The sequence below is a fragment of the Pituophis catenifer genome, unplaced genomic scaffold (genome assembly GCF_029215685.1).
Source record: "Pituophis catenifer annectens isolate HBS135680 unplaced genomic scaffold, rPitCat1.0.hap2 SCAF_9, whole genome shotgun sequence".
NCBI lineage: Eukaryota > Metazoa > Chordata > Lepidosauria > Squamata > Colubridae > Pituophis > Pituophis catenifer.
The window spans coordinates 14,945,223-14,967,928 of NW_027256889.1; the positions used below are offsets into that span (position 1 = coordinate 14,945,223).

A 22,706-nucleotide genomic window follows, 5' to 3' on the forward strand; every position below is an offset into this window, starting at 1 on the left:
CTGACCTGATTTTGTGACCTTTTCTTTTGCAGCAGTCATTAAGCGAACACCGTAGTCATTAACCAGTTGTTCACTATGGCCAGTTTTGCCGAATATTGGAAGCAAATGCTGGTTTTTTGGCAAAACTATTGAAAAACCTGTGTCACCCGTTTTGTTGACGTACACAGCAAAAGAAAAAATCCTGGCACCTTTTTTTAAACCAAAACTTTACTCATAGAACCAAACAGGCACAGAAGAAGCAAAGCTCGCTCTGAGGTTTGCGCGCGAAAACCAGCATAATTAATTTCCCCTTTTCCCCATCTGGGCCAACCCCTGTCCTTTGTCCAGCAATCCAGTACGTTCATTTTGTTTTGGGAAAACAGTCTGCGCCTTTGGAAGGTAGCACGACCTTGAAGTCTTGGGATTTTCTCAGGCTGCAGACGGCTCGTGTAAATTCCTCGCCTCCCTCCCAGCTCCCAATACATTCCAAGCATTCTCCACTCCTCCCTCCCGTTGTCTCTGTTGGCAAGCTGCGAGTTGGGGTGCGTTACGAGTCAGTCTTGACAACCTGGTCATGTGACTGCGGGGTAACTGCTGAACTGTCAAAATGTGGTCACATGACTTGCAAGGGCGTATCGGAAATTTGGAACCTGATTGTAAGTATCCCCCAGGGGAGGTCTGTTGTAACTTTAAATGGTTGTTAGGTGACCGGTTACAAGTCGCAGAGTACTTTTTCAGTTCGAGCATCCTTTTCTTATGCTTCAGTGGGGTTCTTTTCTCTTTTTTTTTGGTCATTGGAAGATGGATATTCTGTGATTATCCTGTTTTATCTAGAGAAAACTGACTTGAGGAATGACTTACGATCATGAATTGCAGAGCTGGGACAACCAGTCATTTATTATATCATCAAAAAAAGTCACCTCTGAGTACTGTCCGAGCTAAGATGTAACACAGTCTTAACATTTGTTCTCACTATGCAGAGACCCCAAAGACGCTTCTACTTCCCAAAAGTCACACTTGGAGCTCAAAAAAGAGAGGTACGTTTTCAGGGCTCTGGACAAAACTCCTTACTCTTCACCAAGGAAGGTGCTTAAAGATGTGGAGACGTAAAGAATTAGAAAGGAAAAAAGGAGGACCATTCTTAAGGGGACTGTGGGAACACCCCTTCCCCACACCGCTACAATAGCAACAGCGACTTGCTGTTTTGTGTATGCAAATGTTGCATTATAAATGAGTTTGTCATTGCAGTACAGCTTTCTACAAACGGGAGCTGGCCCATTATGCAGTCTTAATGTTGCAATCTATATACTTGGCTGCCTGCCCTCCTCGTCCGCCGTAGCCAGAGTTAGTGGGTTTTAATGCAGTATAACCCACACCATCCTGAGCTTTCAAAGTGTTAAATAGGAGTGTCGCATGCAAAGCACTTTCTGACTGACAGGATGCAGGTCGTCCTTGAGTTATGACCACAATGGGGACCAGGATTTCAGTTGTAAATCATTGCAGTCCTAAATTGAGTTAGATTCAATTTTATGGCAAGGAGGTCTAATGATGTATGCATCTTTGCCAACAGTCTTCATACCCCCCCTTTTTTCCCCTTATAAAGGAGGGACTCCAAAGATTCAAGATCTTCCAGCTCTACTTCTAGTTCCTCTACTTCCTCTCCCAAGAGACTGTCGGTGGACAGGTAAGCTAATCCAGCCCTTGTGGACCAGTAGAATTCTACTACTGATCGTTTTACATTGGTTCTACCAATCTAGCAAGATGGAGAATAACAGAGTAGGAAGAGAGACTTGGGACCTTGCAGATCTTCTAGTTCCAACCTGCTGCTCAGGCATGAAACCCTCTACCGCAGGGATTGGCAACCTTAACACTCAAAGAGCCACAAAGGTCCTAACCGGAAACCCCATTCAATTCTGGAGCCGACAGGAAGTCCGGTTCCCCCATCATAGTCTCCTCCTAGTGTGGCATCCTTTTTCCTCGGAAGTCCGGTTACCCAACCATAGAGTCTCCTCCTAGCGTGTCCTTTTTCCTTTGCCAACTGGAAGTCGGTTCCCCCACCATAGAGTCTCCTAGCGCAGCATCCTTTTTCCTTTCCCTGTCCTAACCGAAAGCCCTATCAATTGTGGAACTGACCAGCAACGGAGCCGCAGCAGAGAGATGAAAGAGCCACATGCAGCTCTAGAGCTGTGGGTTGCTGACCCCTGCTCTACCATTTCAGATAAATGGCTGTCCAATCTCTTCTTAAAAACTTCCAGGGTTGGAGCATCCGCAACTTCTGGAGGCAAGTCCAGTCCTGATTAACTGAGGAAGAAATAACTCTTCCTCTACTCCTACCTTAGAGGAGATAAGATCACACATGTTGGCATGGAGAGAATTTATGCTGCTTCTTTGTTTTCAAAAGGACCCTAAAATTGTGCTTTGCAATGCCATGATCTGAGCTGAAATTGTTATGATGCACCTCTCTGTATCCACAGTAGGAGAACCTCTACCAGCTCCACCCCATCAGCCTCGCCTCCTGGATCTCATAAAAACAAAGAGGATAGCAAAGATGAAAGGTATTTTTGGGGTGGAAGGGTTCCAAGAAAAAAACAGGAGAAATTTGCTACATGGAGGATAGCCAAACCTTAAGGCATAAGAATGGAGAGCAGGACCAAAAAATTAAGTCGCTCCGATTGCCATTACCAGATCAATCAAAGGAGTGTGCAGACAATATCCCACTTCAGTTGCTTCTACAAGAGCTGCTGTTCACTTGTTACGGTGCTTTAGAAACGGATGTTTCCTATATCAGCCTAAAACAAATAGTTGTTAGTAGGCATCTTCCTTATGTTTTTATCTGAAACTTCTTCAAAGCTATCTAAGCTATCAACTTCACTGCAACTTCTTAGAGTGGGCAGAAAAAGGCTACACATGTAGTTTGTATAAGGGATAGGCAATTTGACTACAACTTCCACTATCCCAGTCATAGACCATGAGATTTGCAGGCTAAGATATTTGCAGGGTATGAGGCAGTGGTGGATTGCTCCTGGTTCGCCCCAATTCGGGCGAACCGGTAGTGGCGGTGGCGGGAAGCTCTGCCCACCCACCCAGATGTTATCAAAAACGCTCTGCACATGCGCAGAAGCTTCTGTGCATGTGCAGAAGCGCCGCGTGCTCGCTACCGATAGCGAACTGGTAGCGCTGGGATTTGAAACCCACTACTGGTATGAGGTGCCCAATTCTGGTAAAGATTTATGTTTGAAAAAAAAAAATACCAATACTTAAATAGGAACGTGAAAAATCTTATAATGTGAATGAGTAATCTGAGTGTCTATTCAGTTTGATGGCCAATTTTTTATGTTGGGTAAGTTCCTTAAAGACCCCTGGCTGCTTCCCCTGATAGATGTTTCCCCATAGGCCAAAATATGAACTGGCAGCTTTTTAAACAGAGCACATGTTCAAATAGAGGATTGCCCTTCTGTAAAAGGGCATACTTTGTGGCTGTTGCCATGTGACTTCTTGTGTAGCCTTCATTTCTGCTTCTTATGAATTCTGCACAAGTTTTCCATGGGATGTTCTAATATTGTGTGTGAGAGACAAAAGAAACAGCTTTCCTGTTCATACAGTATTGGCTATGAATTAAGTTGGCTACATTAATACAAAGCTTGTAATCCAGAGATTCGTTTAACCCAGGAGTGTCAAACTTGATTTCATTGAGGGCTGCATCAGGGTTGCATTTGACCTGGGGGGGGGGGGGTGTGGTGGCCTGAGCGCTCTGCCAGCAAAAACGGACTCCTAAGTTCAGGGGTGAAATTCACTTACCTTCCCTACAGTTTTGCAAATGTGTGCGCACATGCAACCATCGCAAAAAAGAAACATCATGACATCCGTGTGGGTGGGCGGAGTGTCCCGCAGCCGCCGCAACCGGTTTGCCTGACCCAGATAGAACCGGCTGAATTTCACCCCTGCCCGAGCTCTGTTTTCAGCTGTGATGGCTTCCTGCAACCCTCTGCCAGTGAAAATGGAACTTGGGAGGGCCACTGCGGCCCTCCCAAGTTCTGTTTTCACTGGCAGAGGCACCGTGGGCTGGTCCTTTGCTGTTTCCAGGGTGGCCCCATGGACCAGATCTAAACACCCTGTGGCCTGGATCTGGCCTCCGGGCCTTGAGTTTGACACCCCTAGTTTAACTCTTTTGCTGGGTTTACCAGGGAATCGTGGCAGGCTGGATTTGTAAGCTAAGCACCAAAAGTTGAACTGAAACGCATGTTAACCAAGCTCCCAATGTTGCACAAATACATATCTTAAATCTTTTCCTAACTGGTAAAGCATGTTGTATGAACATGCCGATTAATCACATCAGCCCTGGCTTAAAGTGTAAGTAGCACAGTCCAGATTAGAACGTGGGACTCCATCTTGCTCAACCCGAGTTTCAAGAAAAGAAAGCAAACAACGAGCTTTCTAATCCCTTTCTATTGGATTTTTTGCAGCTAGGGAAGGGAAGAGGTGAGTAGCATGGTTTGGCTTGGATAGCAAAATAATTTGATTGCTCTTGACTTCGGTGATCCCAAACGGCCTTCTGTCTTGGGTTAGAGGCTATATTGAAGTGGTCATAAATTAGCATTTTTCATTTAAAACAAAAATCTCACTTGATGTCCTGCTCAGATCAAATGACAAATCTCGAACTGAGGTGCCCAGGATGCCAGCCAGCCCTGTCACGCCAACATTTGGAACTTCTGTCTGCTTCTTGCCCTCGTGCTATTTGACTGGAGACTCCATTAGGGACAAGTGTATTGAGATGGTCTCTGCAGCCCTGAAAATGGATGGTGAGAAAGAAAACATCCTGGGGGAATTAAGAAATTAACTTAGGGTGAGAATCAAGGGGATCTAAAGAGTTTATAGTCTGACCTGGAGCTCTGGTTCAGATGTTTTTATCTCCAGCTTCCACTCTGCTGGGAGATACCTGTATGGCAGATGATTGAGAAAATTCAGAAGAGGAGAAGCGATCAAACAGTGATTTCTGAAGTGCACGTGTATTGATTAGATTACATAACTACACAGGCATTTCCACAGTTACTGATATAGAGATAGCAATAGCACCTAGACTTATATACCGCTTCATAGTGCTTTACAGCCCTCTTTAAGCAGTTTACAGAGTCGGCATATTGCCCCCAACAATCTGGGTCCTCATTTTACTGACCTCGGAAGGATGGATGGCTGAGTCAACCTTGAGCCGGTTAGGATTGAACTCCTGGCAGTAAGCAGAATCAGCCTGCAATACTGCATTCTAACCACTGAGCCACCATGGCACAAAATTGATACTGATCTAGAGATGATTGATAATGCCAATAGAATCAATTTTACTTACCGTGCCACACCAAGCAGCAGCAGAAAATGTCTGTAAAAACAGTCTGTAAAATAAGATAAAATGAAGAGCAACCATAAGATAAAAAGTGATTCCAAATCAGAGGCATTTGCAGGGAGAGTCAAGGAGGCAAATGATGAAAAGAGCATCATGATGCAAAGTCTGCCCTTTTGGGGGGGTGTCACAACATCAAATGTGGGTATGGAAGGGTCATGGCATGTTGCTTATCACTTTAATGTTAGCATCAGAACCTGCAAATGCTCCTGGTTCAAATAAATATAATGGAAACAACAATCCACAGTTAAAAAATTCACATTCAGAAGTAAACGATTATTTTCTGCTGCTACTACTGTTTGTTGCATTATTGATATTAATAGGCATTCTATAAGGAAATTATAATTTTTTATTGTTGCCCTTACACTAGTTAATTATGTTACGCATTTATTTTTTAAACTAAGTTGGGGTGTTCAACTTTAGCATCTTTAAGACATGTGGACTTCAACTCCCATGCTGGCTGGGGAATTCTGGGAGTTGAAGTCCACATGTTTTAACGTTGCCAAGGATGGACACCCCTGATCTAAAGTATAGAAGTTCAGGTTTTTTGGTTGGACACAAAACTGAATTTCATCTGGTTGTGCTGAATGATTTTTCCCTCCCTTCCTTCCCTGTTTTCATTTCTTTCTCCTCTTCATCTCCATCCAAGACGATTACAAACAATTTGCGGTCAACTGTGATAAGATGGCAGCCGAGATTGAAGATCATATCTTTTTGATATTTCGGGTCTGCTGGTTATTAGTACGGGTGGGGAATGCATCAGAGTGGGAAAAGTTTATGCTAATATTGGACAGATGTTGTCTTGATGGGTAAAAACAAAAAAAACTCCAGTCATTTGAATTGTATAAATTCAGGAGATGCTTTCTTGAACTTTTTTTTCTAAAAGGTTAGGAGGCTAAAAAAGGGGCTCAAATTTTGTATGGGAATGACAGTAATTGCCTACTGCTTCAGACAGAAAGTGTGCTCTTCTGGGAATATATTAGGCATTGTTAAAAATGAGAGCAATGAGAAATATATAAGGCTATAACTAGCTTTTAGGACTAATGGCAATCCTGCTGTAGGCAGGATCAGGGGTGGGCTGCTAGGGGCTCGCAGGGGTTTGGGAGAAACTCTAGCTAAGATTCTGTGCAGTTCGGACAACCCCCAAATCCCACTCCTGGCTGGCCCTGCCCACCCCACCCTTCCCAGGAGTCCCCACACGGTCTGTTTTGGATGCAGATAAGTGTAGGGCATGTGCGGAGGCTCAGAGAGGGTGAAAAGCAGGCCTATCAGAAGTTCAGAAAGGCCGGAAATAGGGGGTCTCCAGAGGCTGGGGGAGGCCGTTTTCAAGGTCCCGGAGGCTTGAGGAAAGCCTCCGGAGCCTGGGGAGGGCAAAAATGCCACCCCTGGCTGTGGTGCAGGAGGCCAACTAGGCCACATCCACCATGGCCACGCTCACCCAGCAACCGGGCAGAGAATCCCTTGCTAAAAAAAATTTAAGCCCACCCCTGGGCAGGATTGTTCTGTCTATATGAGAGATGGAGGAATCGGTAAGATCCCAGGTTTGCAGGAATACCAAAAAAAAAAAAAAAAAAAAATATCTTCAAGGGATTGGGGAAAGTCTTTGGAGCAGAAAGCTGGAATGAGAAAGCAGAAACAACTGCAAGAATTCCTAGTGGTGCAATTTTCTGCATGTTCTCTTCATTTTCCATATATTTATTCAATTTTTATCTTGCCTTTATTACTACTCCTACTACTACCGTGTTTCCCCGAAAATAAGACCCTGCCTTATATTTTTTTTGATCCCTGAAATAAGCTCATGGCCTTATTGTCATGCGCTCAAAAGCCTAATTGGGCTTATTATCAGGGATGTCTTATTTTGGGGAAAACAGGGTATTGCTACTTCAGTAACATAAGAGAATATACTTAATACTTTATACTTTTTCCTCCTCCTCTCCACAACAGCAATTCTGTGAGGTGGGTTGGGCTGAAAGAGGGGCGGGCACTGGCCCAAACTCACTCAGCCGACTTACTCTCATTCCTAAAGTGGGACTATAACTCACTATCTCCTGGGGATTGGCCTAAAGTCACCCAGCCAGCTTGCATGCCTAAAGCAGAACTAGAACTCACCATCTCCTGGTGATTAGCCTAAAGTCCCCCACTTGCTTTCATGCCTTGAGACAGGATTATCACTCTCCGTCTCCTGTTGATTGGCTCAAAGTCATGCCTAAAGGAAGACTAGAACTCACAGTCTCCTGGTTTCTTTGCGTGGGGTTTTAATCACTAGACCAAACTAGTCCAGACTAAAACAAACATTATTCCTTAATGCTGCCACATATCTACCAAGAACTGAAAAGCACAGATATGAAATACCGGAACCGAGTGAGGAGCAGAATTAGCAACCTGAAGGACCCCAAGAATCCTGGCTTGCGGCGCAATGTGTTGTGCGGAAGCATCCCGCCAGCCCTAATTGCAAAGATGACGGCAGAGGTCAGTAGAAAGAGGCGGCATGTTGTTGTTTTTCAGGCCCGTATAATACAAATAAAACTTGAATTTAACAAATCAGTTGTGGGAGGAGGAAAGGTCAGTCAAATGAGAGATGGTATCCCCATGGCACTTGGATGATGGATATCATTATACAAAAGCTGGATATTGTCACAGTGATTAGCTATACTGTGTGCAAAGTCTGTTGTATTGAGATGTGATAATCAGATTTTTAAAGCTATCTGTTTGTTAAGCTTGATTACCTTAATTTAAGTCTTTAATGGCATTTTTAAATGTAAATATAGCAGTTATTTTAATGATACATGACAGTTATTGCATATCTGGATTCATGCAAGTTTTATGCTGGTCATTTGACTAAATAGATTAGCATAGCATAGCATAACGTAACCCTGTACTGGTAGTCCTTGATTTACGACCACAATTCAGCCCCACATTTCTTTTGTTAAGTGAAACATTTGTTAAGTGAGTTTTGCCCCATTTTACGACCTTTCTTGCCATAATTGTCAAGTGAATTACTGCAGTTAGTTAATCTGGTTGTTACGTGAATCTGGCTTCCCCATTGACTTCGCTTGGCAAGGTCGTAAAATGACCCCCAGTCATACATATGAATCCGTTGCCAAGCATCTGAATTTTGATCACTTGACCGTGGGGATGCTGCAAAGGTCCTAAGTGTGAAAAATGGTCATAAGTCACTTTTTTCAGGGCTGTTGTAACTTTGAATGGTCACTAAATGAACAGTTGTAAGTCGAGGACTACCTGTATAGTCAAAACTCCTAACCAAGGTTTAAACCCAATTGAGCACTGTGTGCCAATGTTCCCACTAGCTTTGGAACCGAACAGGGCCAACAAGACTTAACTTGGAGGAAACCTGCCTAACTAAACAGGCACCGCTGCAAGTTGGTACAGTGAACGCTGTTGTGCGTTGCAGGAAATGGCTAGTGATGAACTGAAGGAGCTAAGAAACGCCATGACCCAAGAAGCAATCCGAGAGCATCAGATGGCAAAGACAGGAGGTACCGCCACCGACCTCTTCCAGTGCGGAAAGTGCAAGAAAAAGAACTGCACCTATAATCAGGTGCAAACCCGGAGCGCCGATGAGCCCATGACGACTTTCGTGCTCTGTAATGAGTGTGGCAATCGCTGGAAGGTTTGTATTGTTGCTAGCAAATGCTTTTGTTCTGACCTAGGCTTCCCCAAAAAGCACGAAGCAGACTCCTTATCCCGACAAAACTTTTATTAAACAAACAGTGAATTCCTCTGATTCACCTTCAGCAAAGTCTTTCAAGGGAGAATTTACAGTCACAGACCTTATCTGGCTTGGAGAGCTGCCAGGCCGATATCTTCAAAACTTTGCAAAGAGTCTCAGAGTCACAAACCAATTAGGCAAACTAATTGCCTCCTGCAAACTCCACTCCCCTTTCGCTCCTCTTTTATTCCCTCTGGGAGGGGCCATTCATTGTCCACTTGTGGCCTTACTCCCGAGTCGACCCTTGTTCTTTAGCTGTTCCCTTCGTCTGGCAACTCTGCACATGCGCATACTGGGAACAGGCTCCAGCTGTTCTTCTGCCCCACTGATGTCTGACTCTGAAGGCAGCTGATAACTGGCATCTGGCCCTGGCTCTCTCTCTGCCTCTGACGCAGAGCCCTCATCAGAGCCTTCCCCAGACTCCAGGACTGGCCCATGTTCCTCCCCAACCTCCTCACTGTCCGAATCAGCTGCCAGCTCTGCTGGCTGCTGGCGGGCCACAACAGCTTTAAGCCAGGGGACTCCAACCTTTTGGGGACCAGGGACTGGTTCCTTGGAGAGAGGTTTTTCCACGGACTGGAGGGGGTGTGGTTTTGTGTGCTGCCTGCATCCCGTGGATGGGGCTTTGCTTATTTGTACGGCCTGGTTTATATGGCATGCCACGACCGGTGCCAGTCCATGGACTGGGGAATGTGGACCCCTGCTTTAAGCAGATGATTACTATTACTATCTCCTATGGTTTTTTATATGTTTTTTTTGTTTTTTGCTTTTAGCTGTACATCTCCCATTCAGTCATTCAGCGAATCCCTAAATTTGATAAATGAAAAGTTAAAAAATTAGGTAATTCATCTTTGTCAATGCAATGCAACTTCTGTTCTTTTGTGTCTGCATTGTACAAAATTGAGAAGTGGCACTTTGGAGGTAGTATGGTCTTCCAGAAATTGGATGTTTTCCATGGGGTGTGCAGTAGCTGTGCGATTCCAGCAAAATATCTCAGGTGTTGGCAGCACACCCACATCCCTTCTGAAGCATCTTGTGTTAGTGTATAATCTCAGACAAACGGGCAGCTCTTTGAAGGAGGCACCAAGAGCTGCATCACACAAGCCCGTAAGTTAACCCAAACACTATATCTTTGAGGTCTTTGATGCTCTTTGAACCATTGTTCAGAGAGTCCATTGTTTCCTTTGTAATGCTACCCCCGTCGGGGGGCTGCTAGTGTCCAGGTTATCCTGGCCCTTTTTGGCATGGCCACTGGTCCACACTGGTCTCACGGTCAGGTACCTCTACTGGCCTGGGTCATGTAGGGTCATGATGGTCAGTCTGCTCTCAGCAGGCAGGACACGTAGTGGGGTGATGGTCAGTCTTTTCCAAGCTGGAGGGTCATGTGATGAGATGGTATTCATATGGCTGGTCAGTCCTTCCTTTCTCTCTCTCTCCTCTCTCTCTCTCTCTCTTGAATTGCCTGCTGAGCTCTTCTTCCACCGCCTCTGCTCCTTCATGGATTCCCTCAGGCTTGCCCCACAGAAACCTCTGCTATCCTATCCCCTCATTTCCCTCAGGCTTGCCCCACGAAACCTCTGCTATCCTATCCCCTTATTTCCCTCAGGCTTGTCCCACAGAAACCTCTGCTGTCCTATCCCCTCATTTCCCTCAGGTTTGCCCCACAGAAACCTCTGCTATCCTATCCCCTAATTTCCCTCAGGGTTGCCCCACAGAAACCTCTGCTATCCTATCCTCTTATTTCCCTCAGGCTTGCCCCACAGAAACCTCTGCTATCCTATTCCCTTATCCCTCCTTTGTTTTTCTTTTTCCAGCCAAGCCCCTCCTTCCTTCTCTTGCACTCCCTCTACTCCTCCCCTTCCTCATAAACCCTCCTTTTATCCCCTCGTCCCCCCTGCTACACCTAGTTTGGTAATCTGCAAGAAACATCTGCAAGAAAATCATAAAGCTCAGAGTCTATGGAGATTTTCAGTCATCCAGATCATGGTTCTCCCAAAGGTGCTTTTTTTCCCCCTCGAGGCAACTGGACTTTCTGGTTTTTCTTTGAAGACAGTTCCATGAAGGCTCCACATGCATTTGCACTACTCAGGTGACCCTGATGACACAGATAGCCGCCCTGGGTCTTCAGAGAGGGGCGGCATCTAAATTGAATGAATAAAATAAAAAAAAAATAAATAAAATAAATAAACCTCCAGGTGGCCTCAAAAGAATAAAAGAATGCAAATGACCAGTCTGCAAGGAGTATAAATCTTTTTGTTCCCCATCATCCAGTCAGAGCTGAAGAAACCTCTTGGATGAGACATGAAAGAAAAACCCGAAAGTCCAGTTGCCTCTTGAAAATAAAATAAAAGCATCTTTGGGACATAAAGAGAGCCCCAAGGATTCCACAGTTGAACCCTGAGCTACAAATATTCTCTTCTATTGGCACTATGTTTCCTTACATGTGATGGTTCCACAACTTCCTTATTTCATAAGGAGCTTGGCTTATGCCCAATTTATGTTCAAACTGTTGGTGCCCAATTTATTTATTCTGGTGCAGAGTGGCAAAACATCTGGACTGCAATTTCCTGCATTATTAAAGAGAAAACATTCTGTTTTTACAGTTCTGCTGATGCTCTTTGCACCCATATGCCAGCGCCACGAAGATGTTGTACCTGTTGCAGCCAAAGAGATAAGAAAACCTTTGAACTGTCCAGCTGATGAAATAAAAGCAGGGAAAGAAAAACAGCCTGCAAAGGTTGAAATGCTGACATTTCAACTCCCACCCCATCAGATATCTCTTTCTTTTAAAAAAACGCAGTCGGTTTGAATGACTTTCTTAAATGGAATCCTATCTTCGTACTCAGGTGATATATTGGTGCCCTCACCGAGGGGGCTGTGTGTGTTCTGCAGTTACATTATGCAAAGGCAGACATTAACACTGAGCATAGAAGAAGGCCAACAGATTGTGGGTTGCTCCCTGCTTTTGTTTGGGGAGATGTAAAATTTTCCATTCTTAAGGCTGCAGAGATTGGTTTGGCAGTGCATGCGTGGGCAATGTCCAGTGAAGTCTCCCAAGCAGAGAAAGTTTCTGATGTCCTGAGCACATGGGTTTGGAAGGCCCGGCTCTGGTGATCAACAGCTTATTTGAATTACAAAGTGTAGTTTGTTGAGGCAAATTGAAAGTAACATTTAAAATCAGCTACTATAACGGCAAGGGAGGAAAGAAGGATGGGATGTATGCAGTTCTGACTCAGTAATTAGGAGTCAAAAACTAAATAGAGGTAGCATCTAATACAGGGGTGTCGAACTCAAGGCCCGTGGGCTGGATTCGGCCCGCAGGGTGCTTAGATCAAGCCCGCGGTGCGGAGCCACCCTGCAAACAGTGAGGAACTGGCCCGCAGTGCCTCTACCAGCAAAAATGGGCTCCCGAGCTCTGTTTCCGGCTACGACGGCCTCCTGCAACAGGCTCCTGAGCTAAGTTTCCGGCTGCGACTGCCTCCTGCAAACCTCTGCTAACTGGCAGAGGGTTGCAGGAGGCTGTCGCAGCCGGAAACAGAGCTCGGGAGCCCATTTTCACTGGCAGAGCACCCAACATGAGTGAGATCAAGCTGGCCACACCCACCCCAGCCCCCCAAGGTCAAACACAACCCTGATGAGGCCCTCAGTGAAATTGAGTTTGACACCCCTGATCTAGTAGAAGATTCATAGAGGTACAACCTTTAATTGGCTGGATTGTTTGATCCCCTTGGCATTTCCATCCATTCTTTAGCTCAACAGTGAGCCCAAAACCCCTGTTTTATATATTTAGCTAAGTTTGGGATGTATTTTTCGGGCAAGAGAGGTCACCTAATGTCAAGAAGGAGACCTTTAATGGAAAGACCATCAGCCCAAGTACTTCCTCTTCCCATTTTTTTTGACTCTATGCTCTCAGCTACCAATTTTGTTTTGTTTCCTATCCTGTCACTTTTGCAGAGGCTAAATCAAAGCTTTGATCCTTTGGTGTTGGCACTGTCACTCCAAATTCTTCCAAAGCTGCCTTCTTGGAATCCTTTATAGGAGGTGATTGTTACAGGTTGAAATCTGCATGTAAATACGCTTCCTAGCCTCAAGAGATGACACAGCTCATTTCCTTCCTGCTCCTTTTTCACTGTAAAGACAGAATCAAATAATAACAAATTAACCATGATAGATTCAGGATCATCCAAGTACACTGAGAAGCTAGTTTTGAATAGGCAACTGTTGCAATACCTATTTTAGAAAAGGATGTCAGTCACTGATACATTAAGAATCCTCCTTCAATGGATTTGATGATGGATCTGTGGCTAATTTCATCTACTTCTCTACCTTGGTTGCTATGTGGGCTTGTAGAATTGCCCTAGTTAGCATGGCTATTCTGGATCCATGTTTCTGGAGGGCAGTTAAATTGGGGTAAGATAGACATTTTTTTTTGATAGGGAGAGAACTAGGTCTGAGAAGCAGCCCTGGTAGATGTGTTGGGGATGTAAAATCATTCAAAATGGCAGATAATTCCCCCCTTACAGTTTTGCTATTAAATTATCCAGGATTTTCAAAACGAATCCTGCTAGGTTGTTTAGGATGTCGGAGTTTGCTCAACTTCCGCCTCTCCCTAGGAGGAACAGAAGTAGTAACGAAATGTGTACAGCTATTGCATGATGAGGAATTTCCTCTTTTGTTACTTTAATGTTTCTTTTTCTCTTATTTTCAAATGACTTTGTGCCATGCAGAGCAAGTACTAGAATTGTCCAAAGCAGATGCCCAACGGAAAGAAATAAAACTGAATCCTCACCTGTCATTTGTGGCTCTGTCCATACTGGGGCATGGGAATTCCTACACCAGTTGCTTCAATCAGGACAGGGGTGTCTTCAAAACATGAGGTGCTATGATATCTGTGGTTCTGCAATCAGGGACCACAACAGAACAACAGAGGTGGAAGAGACATTGGAGACCTTCTAGTCCAGAGGTGGGCAATTGTGGCTCTTTTGTACCACCTGTGGACTTCAGCTTCCAGAATTCCTGAGACAGCTTGGCTGTTGAAGTCCACAGGTGGTACAAAAGAGCCACAATTGCCCACCCAAGTTCTAGTCCAATCCCCTGCTCAAACAGGAAACCTTATATCAGTGGTTCTTAACCTGTGGTTCGTGTGTGTGTGTGTGTGATGTCACGGGATCCACAAAGACTTGAAGAATTGTTGATTTAAAACTTGAGTTAAGTCTTGGTGGTTCTGTAGGAAGAAATATCCTTCTGGGTTCTGCTCCAAGTGGGGAAACAGACACTGGAAACATGGAGACTGCTTGGAAAGATGGTTTAATGGTGGACAGGATCACATGGCTTGAGTTCCTGAACAGAAAAAGGGCAGATACAGTAAATCCTCGGGTTTTTATGGTCTCTCTGGTTTTGCATTTCTTGGGGCCCCGAAAGAGTATCCTGATTGGTTGTCAAGATTCCCAGGGGGTGGGGGGTCTTAACTAGCCTTGCTGGCTGATGGTCACATGTGCTTCCCAGGTCACATGTGGTGAGTTTCTGCTGCTATTGTGTAGAGGGCTAATTCTATCTTTGTTGGATCTTTGGCAATTCCTATTATGGCTCTGCCTGAAGGAGGTAGATCTTTGTTATGTAGAATAGACTAGCCCAGGCCTTAATGGCCCATTGACAAAGGGTGGGGGGGCAGGAAGATGGGAGCTGCTTCAAAACATGCTTATCCCAGGGAAATATAATATTCTGCCTTTTTCATATTTCCTAAAATATTTCACTCTTCCAGGAAAGGAGTGGGTGCTAACTTCCTACAGTTCGTAGCCATGGTCTGTGGCCACGAAAGGTATTTAAAGGGAGTCCATTGAGATTGAGAAGCACCACCCTATATGCCATTTCAGACAAATGGTTGTCCAATCTCTTCTTAAAAACCTCCAGTGTTGGAGCATCCACAACTTCTGGTGGAGGCAAGCCATTCCACTGATTGTGATTAATCACCGATTAATAATTAACCACAAAATGGTTTGCTTCTATTTTCAAGTACGTTGATGCCATGTTACAGCTGAGAATGCCATTTTAATTTGGAAGAAACCGAAGTTAAAGCTAAAGCCAGAGGGACAGACATGAAAACAAACCCCTGGGTATTGAGAACTAATTAAACGCTGCATGCAAATGTATATAAGTAACTTTTTGGCTTAAGTTACATCGGAATCGGATCTGATAAGTGATTAACCATTTGTGTGCCTCACTACTGGTCCACTCCAAAACTTTTCAAAGCCCTCTAGAACAAAGGAAAGTGATTGGATCCCTGTCAATAGCAAACAGAAGTTACTGTATTTTTTTTTTTAATTTGATTTATATGCCGCCCTTCTCTGGAGACTCAGGGTGGCTTACAATGCGCTAAGCAATAGCCTTCATCCTTTTGTATATTTATACAAAGTCAGCTTATTGCCCCCACAATCTGGGTCCTCAAACTGGGTTTTTCGGACTATAAGACGCACCAGACTATAAATCACACCTAGATTTAGAAGAGGAAAACAAGAAAAAAAAAGTTTTTAGCTTTCCCAGCCAGAATCCTATCCTTGCCTCGATTTTATTTTTTACTTTTCACATTTTTGAACCGCTCATCTCCCTTTAGATTAACCCGCAGCGACCTATTACGGGGCTCCCCCTCCCCACCATGAATTTTAAATGGAAAGAGTTCGATTGTGGAGAGCGCACGCTGGTAACCCTGCGCAGGATCTTCTGCAAAAGTTCGCAAGCGGCGCTCCCGTTTTGCACGAAGAATCCTTAAGCCCCGCTCCCTTACGCGAGCGTTGCGCGAAATGCCTCTATCCCGCCGGTTCGTGAAGCACCGCTTTATTCGCCCCATATTCTCCCCGTCCCATACGCCGGCCAGCAGTTAGGCTTTACCTGCGCCCATCCAAAGACCCCCGAACCCCGTTTGGTCATTCCCTACAGTACGTCATGGGGAGCTTTCCCAGCTCTGGCCTCTAGAGGGCGATAGAGGGCCGTTGGCACGGCGATCGGTTTCGCCTAACAGAGCCGGAGAAAACGTGGCTGGGACGGGCAGGAGGGAGAGCTCTGCCTCGCACCTGCCGACCCCCATAAAGGCAAGTTCTCCGTTGGTCTCGTAGCTGAGCATCGGAAGAGCGCTCCCCGCCACCCCCACGGCTCCTCCATCGCCTGCTACTTCCTTACCTTTGCAGATCGCAAATGTCTAGGGAGGTTCTCAGCCATCCATCCAGGTCATGGTTGTCCCAAATTTGCTTTTTTCAAGAGGCAACTGGACTTTTTTCTTTTTTTCTTTTGAAGACGTTTCGCTTCTCATCCAAGAAGCTTCTTCAGCCTCTGACTGGAATGTGGGAAATGGAAGGAAGAATATTGCAGATAGCAACCGTTCTTCTGTTTCCAGAGAATTCCCACCTGGTAGAAGGGCAATAGTAAATACCTTTTGTTATGCGTAGGTATGCAAGGGTTAGCGTTAATTTATTTATATATCAAACTTTTTTGGGATAATGCAATGGCTTATCAAATTTGATGTTTTCTTATGAGCCAATTCCGAATTAACTTTAAAAAAAAAATCAAACGATCCAAATCAACACAGAATTGAGGAGTCCTTTTTTTAAAAAAACAAGTTTTATTGATTTTTTTCTTTCACATACATATTTTATGAACAGTATTGACCAAATCATATCTTATACAATTTGTCACATCCAAATACAATTTACATATTTCAATTTCTGCCAAAATATTTTTCCCTACTTTTTTTTTTTTTTTATAGACTTTATTGAGATTTTTTACAGAACAAAAAGGAAATGAATGGGAAAAAACAAACAAACAAACAAACAAACAAAACAATCATTCAAACAGTAACGTAGAACACATAAATATAGTAAACATTTTCAATTTGTATCGGATATGCAGTGTTTTAACTATTTACATAAATAATACTTGTTAATATTTTGACTCACTTTTAACCAATATTTAACACACCTTAGATCTTTCTTCCATTTTGTCATGCAACCACTTGTACCACCTTTCCCACACCATATAGTATACTGACTTTTCATCATTTAATTCATAAGTTAATTTAGTCATCTCTGCGCATTCGAGTATTTTCTTAATTGTAAGCTCTTCTGGTGGTTGAGTTTTCTCTTTCCAAAACTGTGCGTATGCCAGTCTAGCGGCTGTAATTATATGGATCATTAAATGTGTCATTTCCTTTCTATATGGCTTCTTTATTATTCCCAGGAGGAAAATCTCTGGTGTTAATTCAATATCTTCCCTGATTATTTCCTGTAACCATCTCCTGATCTTACTCCAATATCCTTTCGCTTCCGGGCATGTCCACCACATGTGAAAGAAGGTGCCTTGGCCATGGCCACATTTCCAACAGTTAGGATGTATATTAGGATATATCTTCGCTAGTCTGGCCGGGGCTAGGTACCACCTATGAAACATTTTGTAATGATTTTCCTTATATGCCACCGCTCTAGTCAATTTAAGATTTCTATTCCATGCCTCCTCCCATTCCCCGAAATTTATATTGCACCCTATATTTTTCTCCCATGCAATTATTTGATTCTTTGTAACATCTTCAAACTTCTCATCGCTTAACAGATAATTGTATAATTTTGCCAGAATCTTTTTATTTGTTCCCATCAGAACTTTATCCAATCCATTTGGTCCCAGTTCTAGACCGTATTGTTCTTTGTCCCTACTTTTTTTTATCTTGTCTTAATACCTTCTATACTTACTATATAAACAGTATCACCATCCGCCCTTCAAATCCTAATTTCTTAACATTATTTCAATTAATTATCTTATCCATTGTTAATCATACATATTCTCTTTTAACTTTCATATTAGTTCATTCTTCATCCTAATAAGTTTGAGTATAATTGGGGTTGCCCTTCTACCATTCCATCTCCCTTATTTTACAACAACCCTTCTTCTCCTTCTCTCTTTTCCTTTCCTCCCTTCTTCTATCCTTTTCTGCTTTCTTCTTTCCTCCTCTCCTTCCCCTTCTCTCCTTCCCCTTCCTTTCCCCCACTCATCCTTTCTTCCTCCCTTTCTAACCTTTCCTCCTACTTGTTTCCCCTTCCTTTCTTCCTCTCCTTTTCCCTTTCTTCTATTCCTCTCTCTCCTTCCTCCCTTCTCCCCTCTAATCACTAGCACCAATGATGTTACCTAGTTTGGGTAACGAAATGTCTACAAGAAAACAAGCAAACTCAGAGAGCATCAAAGACTTATCATTTCAACCCTGAGCTACAAATGTTCTCCTTTATTGGTAACAGAGAGTTCTTACTCCAGGCACAAGCAACTGGGCTCAAAGGATCATACTTCAGATCCATTATGCGAAAACTCAGCTCTCTGGGGAAGGCTGTAATGCTGGGAAAGCTGATGGGAAGAGAAGAAGAGCCCCCCGTGCCCCCCCTGCAAAAATGGATGGACTTAGTAGTTACTCACCATTGGATGACCTGAAGGAGCAGGTTAGGGACAGAGAATTGTGGAGAAAATCTACATGGCCATCAGGAATTGACACTTGAGTTGATGGCATAACTTCATTAATAACGAAGTAACTTAAATGCATTGGGCCATTGTGGTGTTCTTTCTCCTGCAAGCATATCAATTAAATCGGAATAGAGCTGGAAGGACCTTGGAGGTCTACTAGTCCAACCCCCTGCTCAAGCAGGAGACCCTATACCAGTGGTGGGATTCAGGTAATTTAACAACCGGTTCTCTGCCCTAATGATTTCTTCCAACAACCAGTGTGCCAAACTGCTCAGAAAGTTAACAACCGGTTCTCCCGAAGTGGTGCGAACTGGCTGAATCCCACCACTGCCCTATACCATTTGAGAGAAGTGGCTGTCCAGTCTCTTCTTAGAAACCTCTAGTGATGAAGCACCTTCAACTTCTGAAGGCAAAGTTGTTCCATTGGTTAATTGTTCTCACTGTTAGGAAGTTTCTCCTTAATTCCATGTTGCTTCTCTCCTTGATTAGTTTCCATCGATTGTTTCTTGTCCTGCCCTCTGGTGCTTTGGAAAATAAGTTGACCCCCGTCTTCTTTATGTAAAGGTAAAGGTTCCCCTTGCACATATGTGCTAGTCGTTCCTAACTCTAGGGGGGCAGTGCTCATCTCTGTTTCAAAGCCGAAGAGCCACCACTGTCCGAAGACATCTCTGTGGTCATGTGGTCGGCATGACTAAACACCAAAGGCGCACGGAACGCTGTTACCTTCCCACCAAAGGTGGTCCCTATTTTTCTACTTGCATTTTTTACGTGTTTTCGAACTGCTAAGTTGGCAGAAGCTGGGACAAGTAACGGGAGCTCACCCCGTTACGCGGCACTAGGGATTCGAACCGCTGAACTGCCGACCTTTCGATCGACAAGCTCAGCGTCTTAGCCACTGAGCCACCACGTCCCTTTATGGCAGACCCTTAAATACTGGAATACTGCTATCACGTCACCCCTAGCCCTCCTTTTCTTTAGAAAATTAGGGTAGCTGATTCCTACCCTGGCCTGTACTTTTACAGCATGTTTACAAAATCAGCTCATTTTCTAGGATGACACAGTATATTAAGGGCCACCTAATTGGATTTGCACAATGTGCTACGCTAAGGAACAAAGCAAGCTAGTCTCGTCTTCATCCAACTTTGCACACTGGACAATGCAACCTTGAGAAGCTTCTTTCTGAGCTAGTTAAAACGTGAAGGCAGCTGCTGGACTTTATTCTTCCTTAGAATTCTCTATTCTTTCATTTCCTTTCATTTTAGTCTTCAAGCCTAATGAGATTCAGGCAGGGAATCAAACAAAGAAGTTGCGGTAAATCAGTTCACTTGTTCTCAAGGCAGGTCATCAAACCATAAACCCATCCGTAGTCTTTTATCAACATTACAAAGGGCCGGGCACAAGCAGCCGAAGCCTGCCTTAAATGCAGTATTTACTCTGAAATATTTTGCATTTTAAATACTTCACATACAGTGATGCTGGTGATTTTAACCTGCAGAAGTGTAAGGAAATTCGTTAGCTTTTTCAGGTGCCCTGAGGCTCTTCGCTGGGAGGCCAAGCTGCCCGAGAGATTAACAGGGCAAGAAAATAATTCCTGCAGCGTGACAGCATCTCATTGCAAACTAAGTCAGCCAGCCAGATGGGATGGTTGCCTTAGAGACCTGTCTTTGGGTATCTCCTGATGTTCAAAATTAGGATGGCAAGAAAATGGCTTAAAACCAGGAGCTTGATCTTCTTGTTGGAAAAATACAGTTCTTTGGAATAACTTCTTAATACAGGTAGTCCTCGATTTACGACCACAATCGAGTCCAGCATTTCTGTGGTTAAGCAAGACAGTTAAGTGTTTTACTGCTCCGCTTTCGCCTTTTAGCCCCAATCCAGGAGCCTTTGCTTTTGCGACAAACTATTTTTGTGTTGAATTTATGTTTTACCGACAAAGAAATAAAGGCAAGGGTTTATTTCTTTGTCGGCAAAACACAAATTCAACACACACAAAAAAGCGAGGCAGTTGTTAAGCGACCTTTGCTCCATTTTGTGTCCTTTCTTGCCACAGTTGTTAAGTGAACTGCAGTCAAGTTAGTAACATGGTTGTTACAGGGGTGCAATACTCCCGGTTCGGGCCAGATTACCTGATCCGGTAGTGATGGCGGTGGGTGGTTCGGAGAACCGGTAGCAAAAATCCCTGCCCCCCACCCCCATGCCCAGCTGAGCCGCGCGATCATCAGAGGCTTTTTCTTTTAATTTTTAGAAGCATTTTTTCTACAACCTCTTTGGCTGAAAAAATGCTTTTAAAAGTAAAAAAAAACAAAAAACCTTTGATGATTGCACAGCTCAGCTGGGATCATCAGAGGCTTTTAAAAGCATGTTTTTTACAACCTCTTAACAACCATAGGATGCTGTGGCCACAATGAGATTATATCTGCTGAATAAAACTCCGCATTGGCGACAGGAAGGGCATCCGGCCAGTAAACACTCGGCTCCATTCAGTTGCCCAGACTCCACCCCACAAGGGATTGTGGGTCATTAAAAGAAGATAATGATGCTGTGGCCACCCAGATGTTGCTAAACTACAATTCCCAGCAACCCAAGTGGGGGATTTTTCTCAGTGGTGAAATGTAAAATTTGTTACTACCGGTTCTGTGGGCGTGGCTTGGTGTGGGGGGGGTAATGTGACTGGGTGGGCGTGGCCAACTTTTTTTTTTTACTTTTAAAACCATTTTTTCTACAACCTCTTCAGTTGAAGAGGTTGTAGAAAAAATGCTTTTAAAAGCCTCTGACGATCCCAGCTGAGTAGTGCGATCATCAGAGGCTTTTTTTTTTTTTTTACTTTTAAAAGCATTTTTTCAGCTGAAGAGGTTGTAGAAAAAATGCTTTTAAAACTAAAAGGCATTTTGGATAAAAATTTGGTGGGTGATGCAGAATATTTTGAAAAGAAGGTTGAAATTTACTCCTCAATTGTTCCTGCTGGGTATAACTACGGACTGTACAGTAGTAGAGACTAAATTGATTTTGAATCTAATATCAGCAGTTAGGCTGTTGGTAGCGCAATATTGGAAGAAGGACTCTTTGCCTACTATTGAAGAGTGGATATTGAAAGTAACGAACCTAGCAGAAATGGCGAAAATCTCAGCGTACTTGAAGGACTATACACAAGAAAGATATGTATCGGAATGGAGAAGATGGATTGACTATATTCAAAATAAGTATCAGACAGGAAAATATCATATAGCTTATGATTGAATGTTAAGTATTAGAAGTATTTAATTATCTATAGTGGAGTTAAGGCTTCAGGGGGGGAGTTAGTAGTCTGAGGATAAGTAGCTTAATCTAGTTTATGATTGTTAAATGAAACACCTTGTATTTTGCTCTGGGAAGTCTGGGGGGGAGGGTGGAATGAGGGGAGGGAAAGGGCGGGGGGAATGTGGGGGGGAAGAAAATTTTTGTTTTTTGTAAAACTTTTCAATAAAAAAAAAATAATAATAATAATAAAAAAAGGCCTCTGATGATCGCGCGACTCAGCTGGGCACTGGGGGGGGGGGGGCGCAGGGATTTTTGCTACCAGTTCTCCAAATCACCTGCCTCCATCGCTATCGGGTCGGTCGATCTGGTCCGAACCGGGAGCATTTCACCCCTGATTTTTATCCATCTTCGTTCCGCTGTACTGTCCCGTGAAAACATTTTCCTGCGTGTTGGTGAGGAGTGAGTTCCTGCAGCCCAGGTAGCTAGGAAACCGGCTGAGCATATCCAGGGATCATAACAATCCTATGGAACAGCTTGATTTTTTTTTTTTTAAATTCAATTCTGGATTAAACTGAATTGGTTGGGTTTTGTTTTTAACCTGCAAGAAATTAAAAACAAAAAAAAAGTCTAGCAAGAATGAAACAGAATTTATTCATGTAATAAACAGTTGGTAGGGATTGTTCTCGTTCCTTGATTCTTCTGTGGCTGTTCTGCAGCTTTACTGTTAGCAAGTGACCCTAGTAATTTTCAGCTAATAACATAATTGAACTTTCTTGTCATTCTCCTGGACTTTTGGTTCTGTGCTTTGGAAATTTGCTACAATCACCTAGTCTTGTCATATGACCACAGTTGGGATCTGTGATTTCCATGGCTAAGCAA

General features: G+C 43.7%; 1 protein-coding gene across 2 annotated transcripts in view; it reads left to right on the top strand.

Annotated features, from left to right (window-relative positions):
* TCEA3 (transcription elongation factor A3) overlaps positions 1-13,896 on the top strand; it is a 35,157-nt gene extending 21,261 nt beyond the window's left edge. For both annotated transcript variants that reach the window (XM_070949244.1, XM_070949245.1), the window contains exons 6-13: positions 960-1,016; positions 1,583-1,663; positions 2,454-2,534; positions 4,618-4,778; positions 6,021-6,076; positions 7,685-7,840; positions 8,784-9,002; positions 11,705-13,896. In XM_070949244.1, the coding sequence (XP_070805345.1) occupies positions 960-1,016; positions 1,583-1,663; positions 2,454-2,534; positions 4,618-4,778; positions 6,021-6,076; positions 7,685-7,840; positions 8,784-9,002; positions 11,705-11,713 (820 nt within the window). In that variant the 3' untranslated portion in view covers positions 11,714-13,896. The remainder of the gene's footprint in view (positions 1-959; positions 1,017-1,582; positions 1,664-2,453; positions 2,535-4,617; positions 4,779-6,020; positions 6,077-7,684; positions 7,841-8,783; positions 9,003-11,704) is intronic.
* The last annotated feature ends 8,810 nt before the right edge of the window (positions 13,897-22,706 follow it).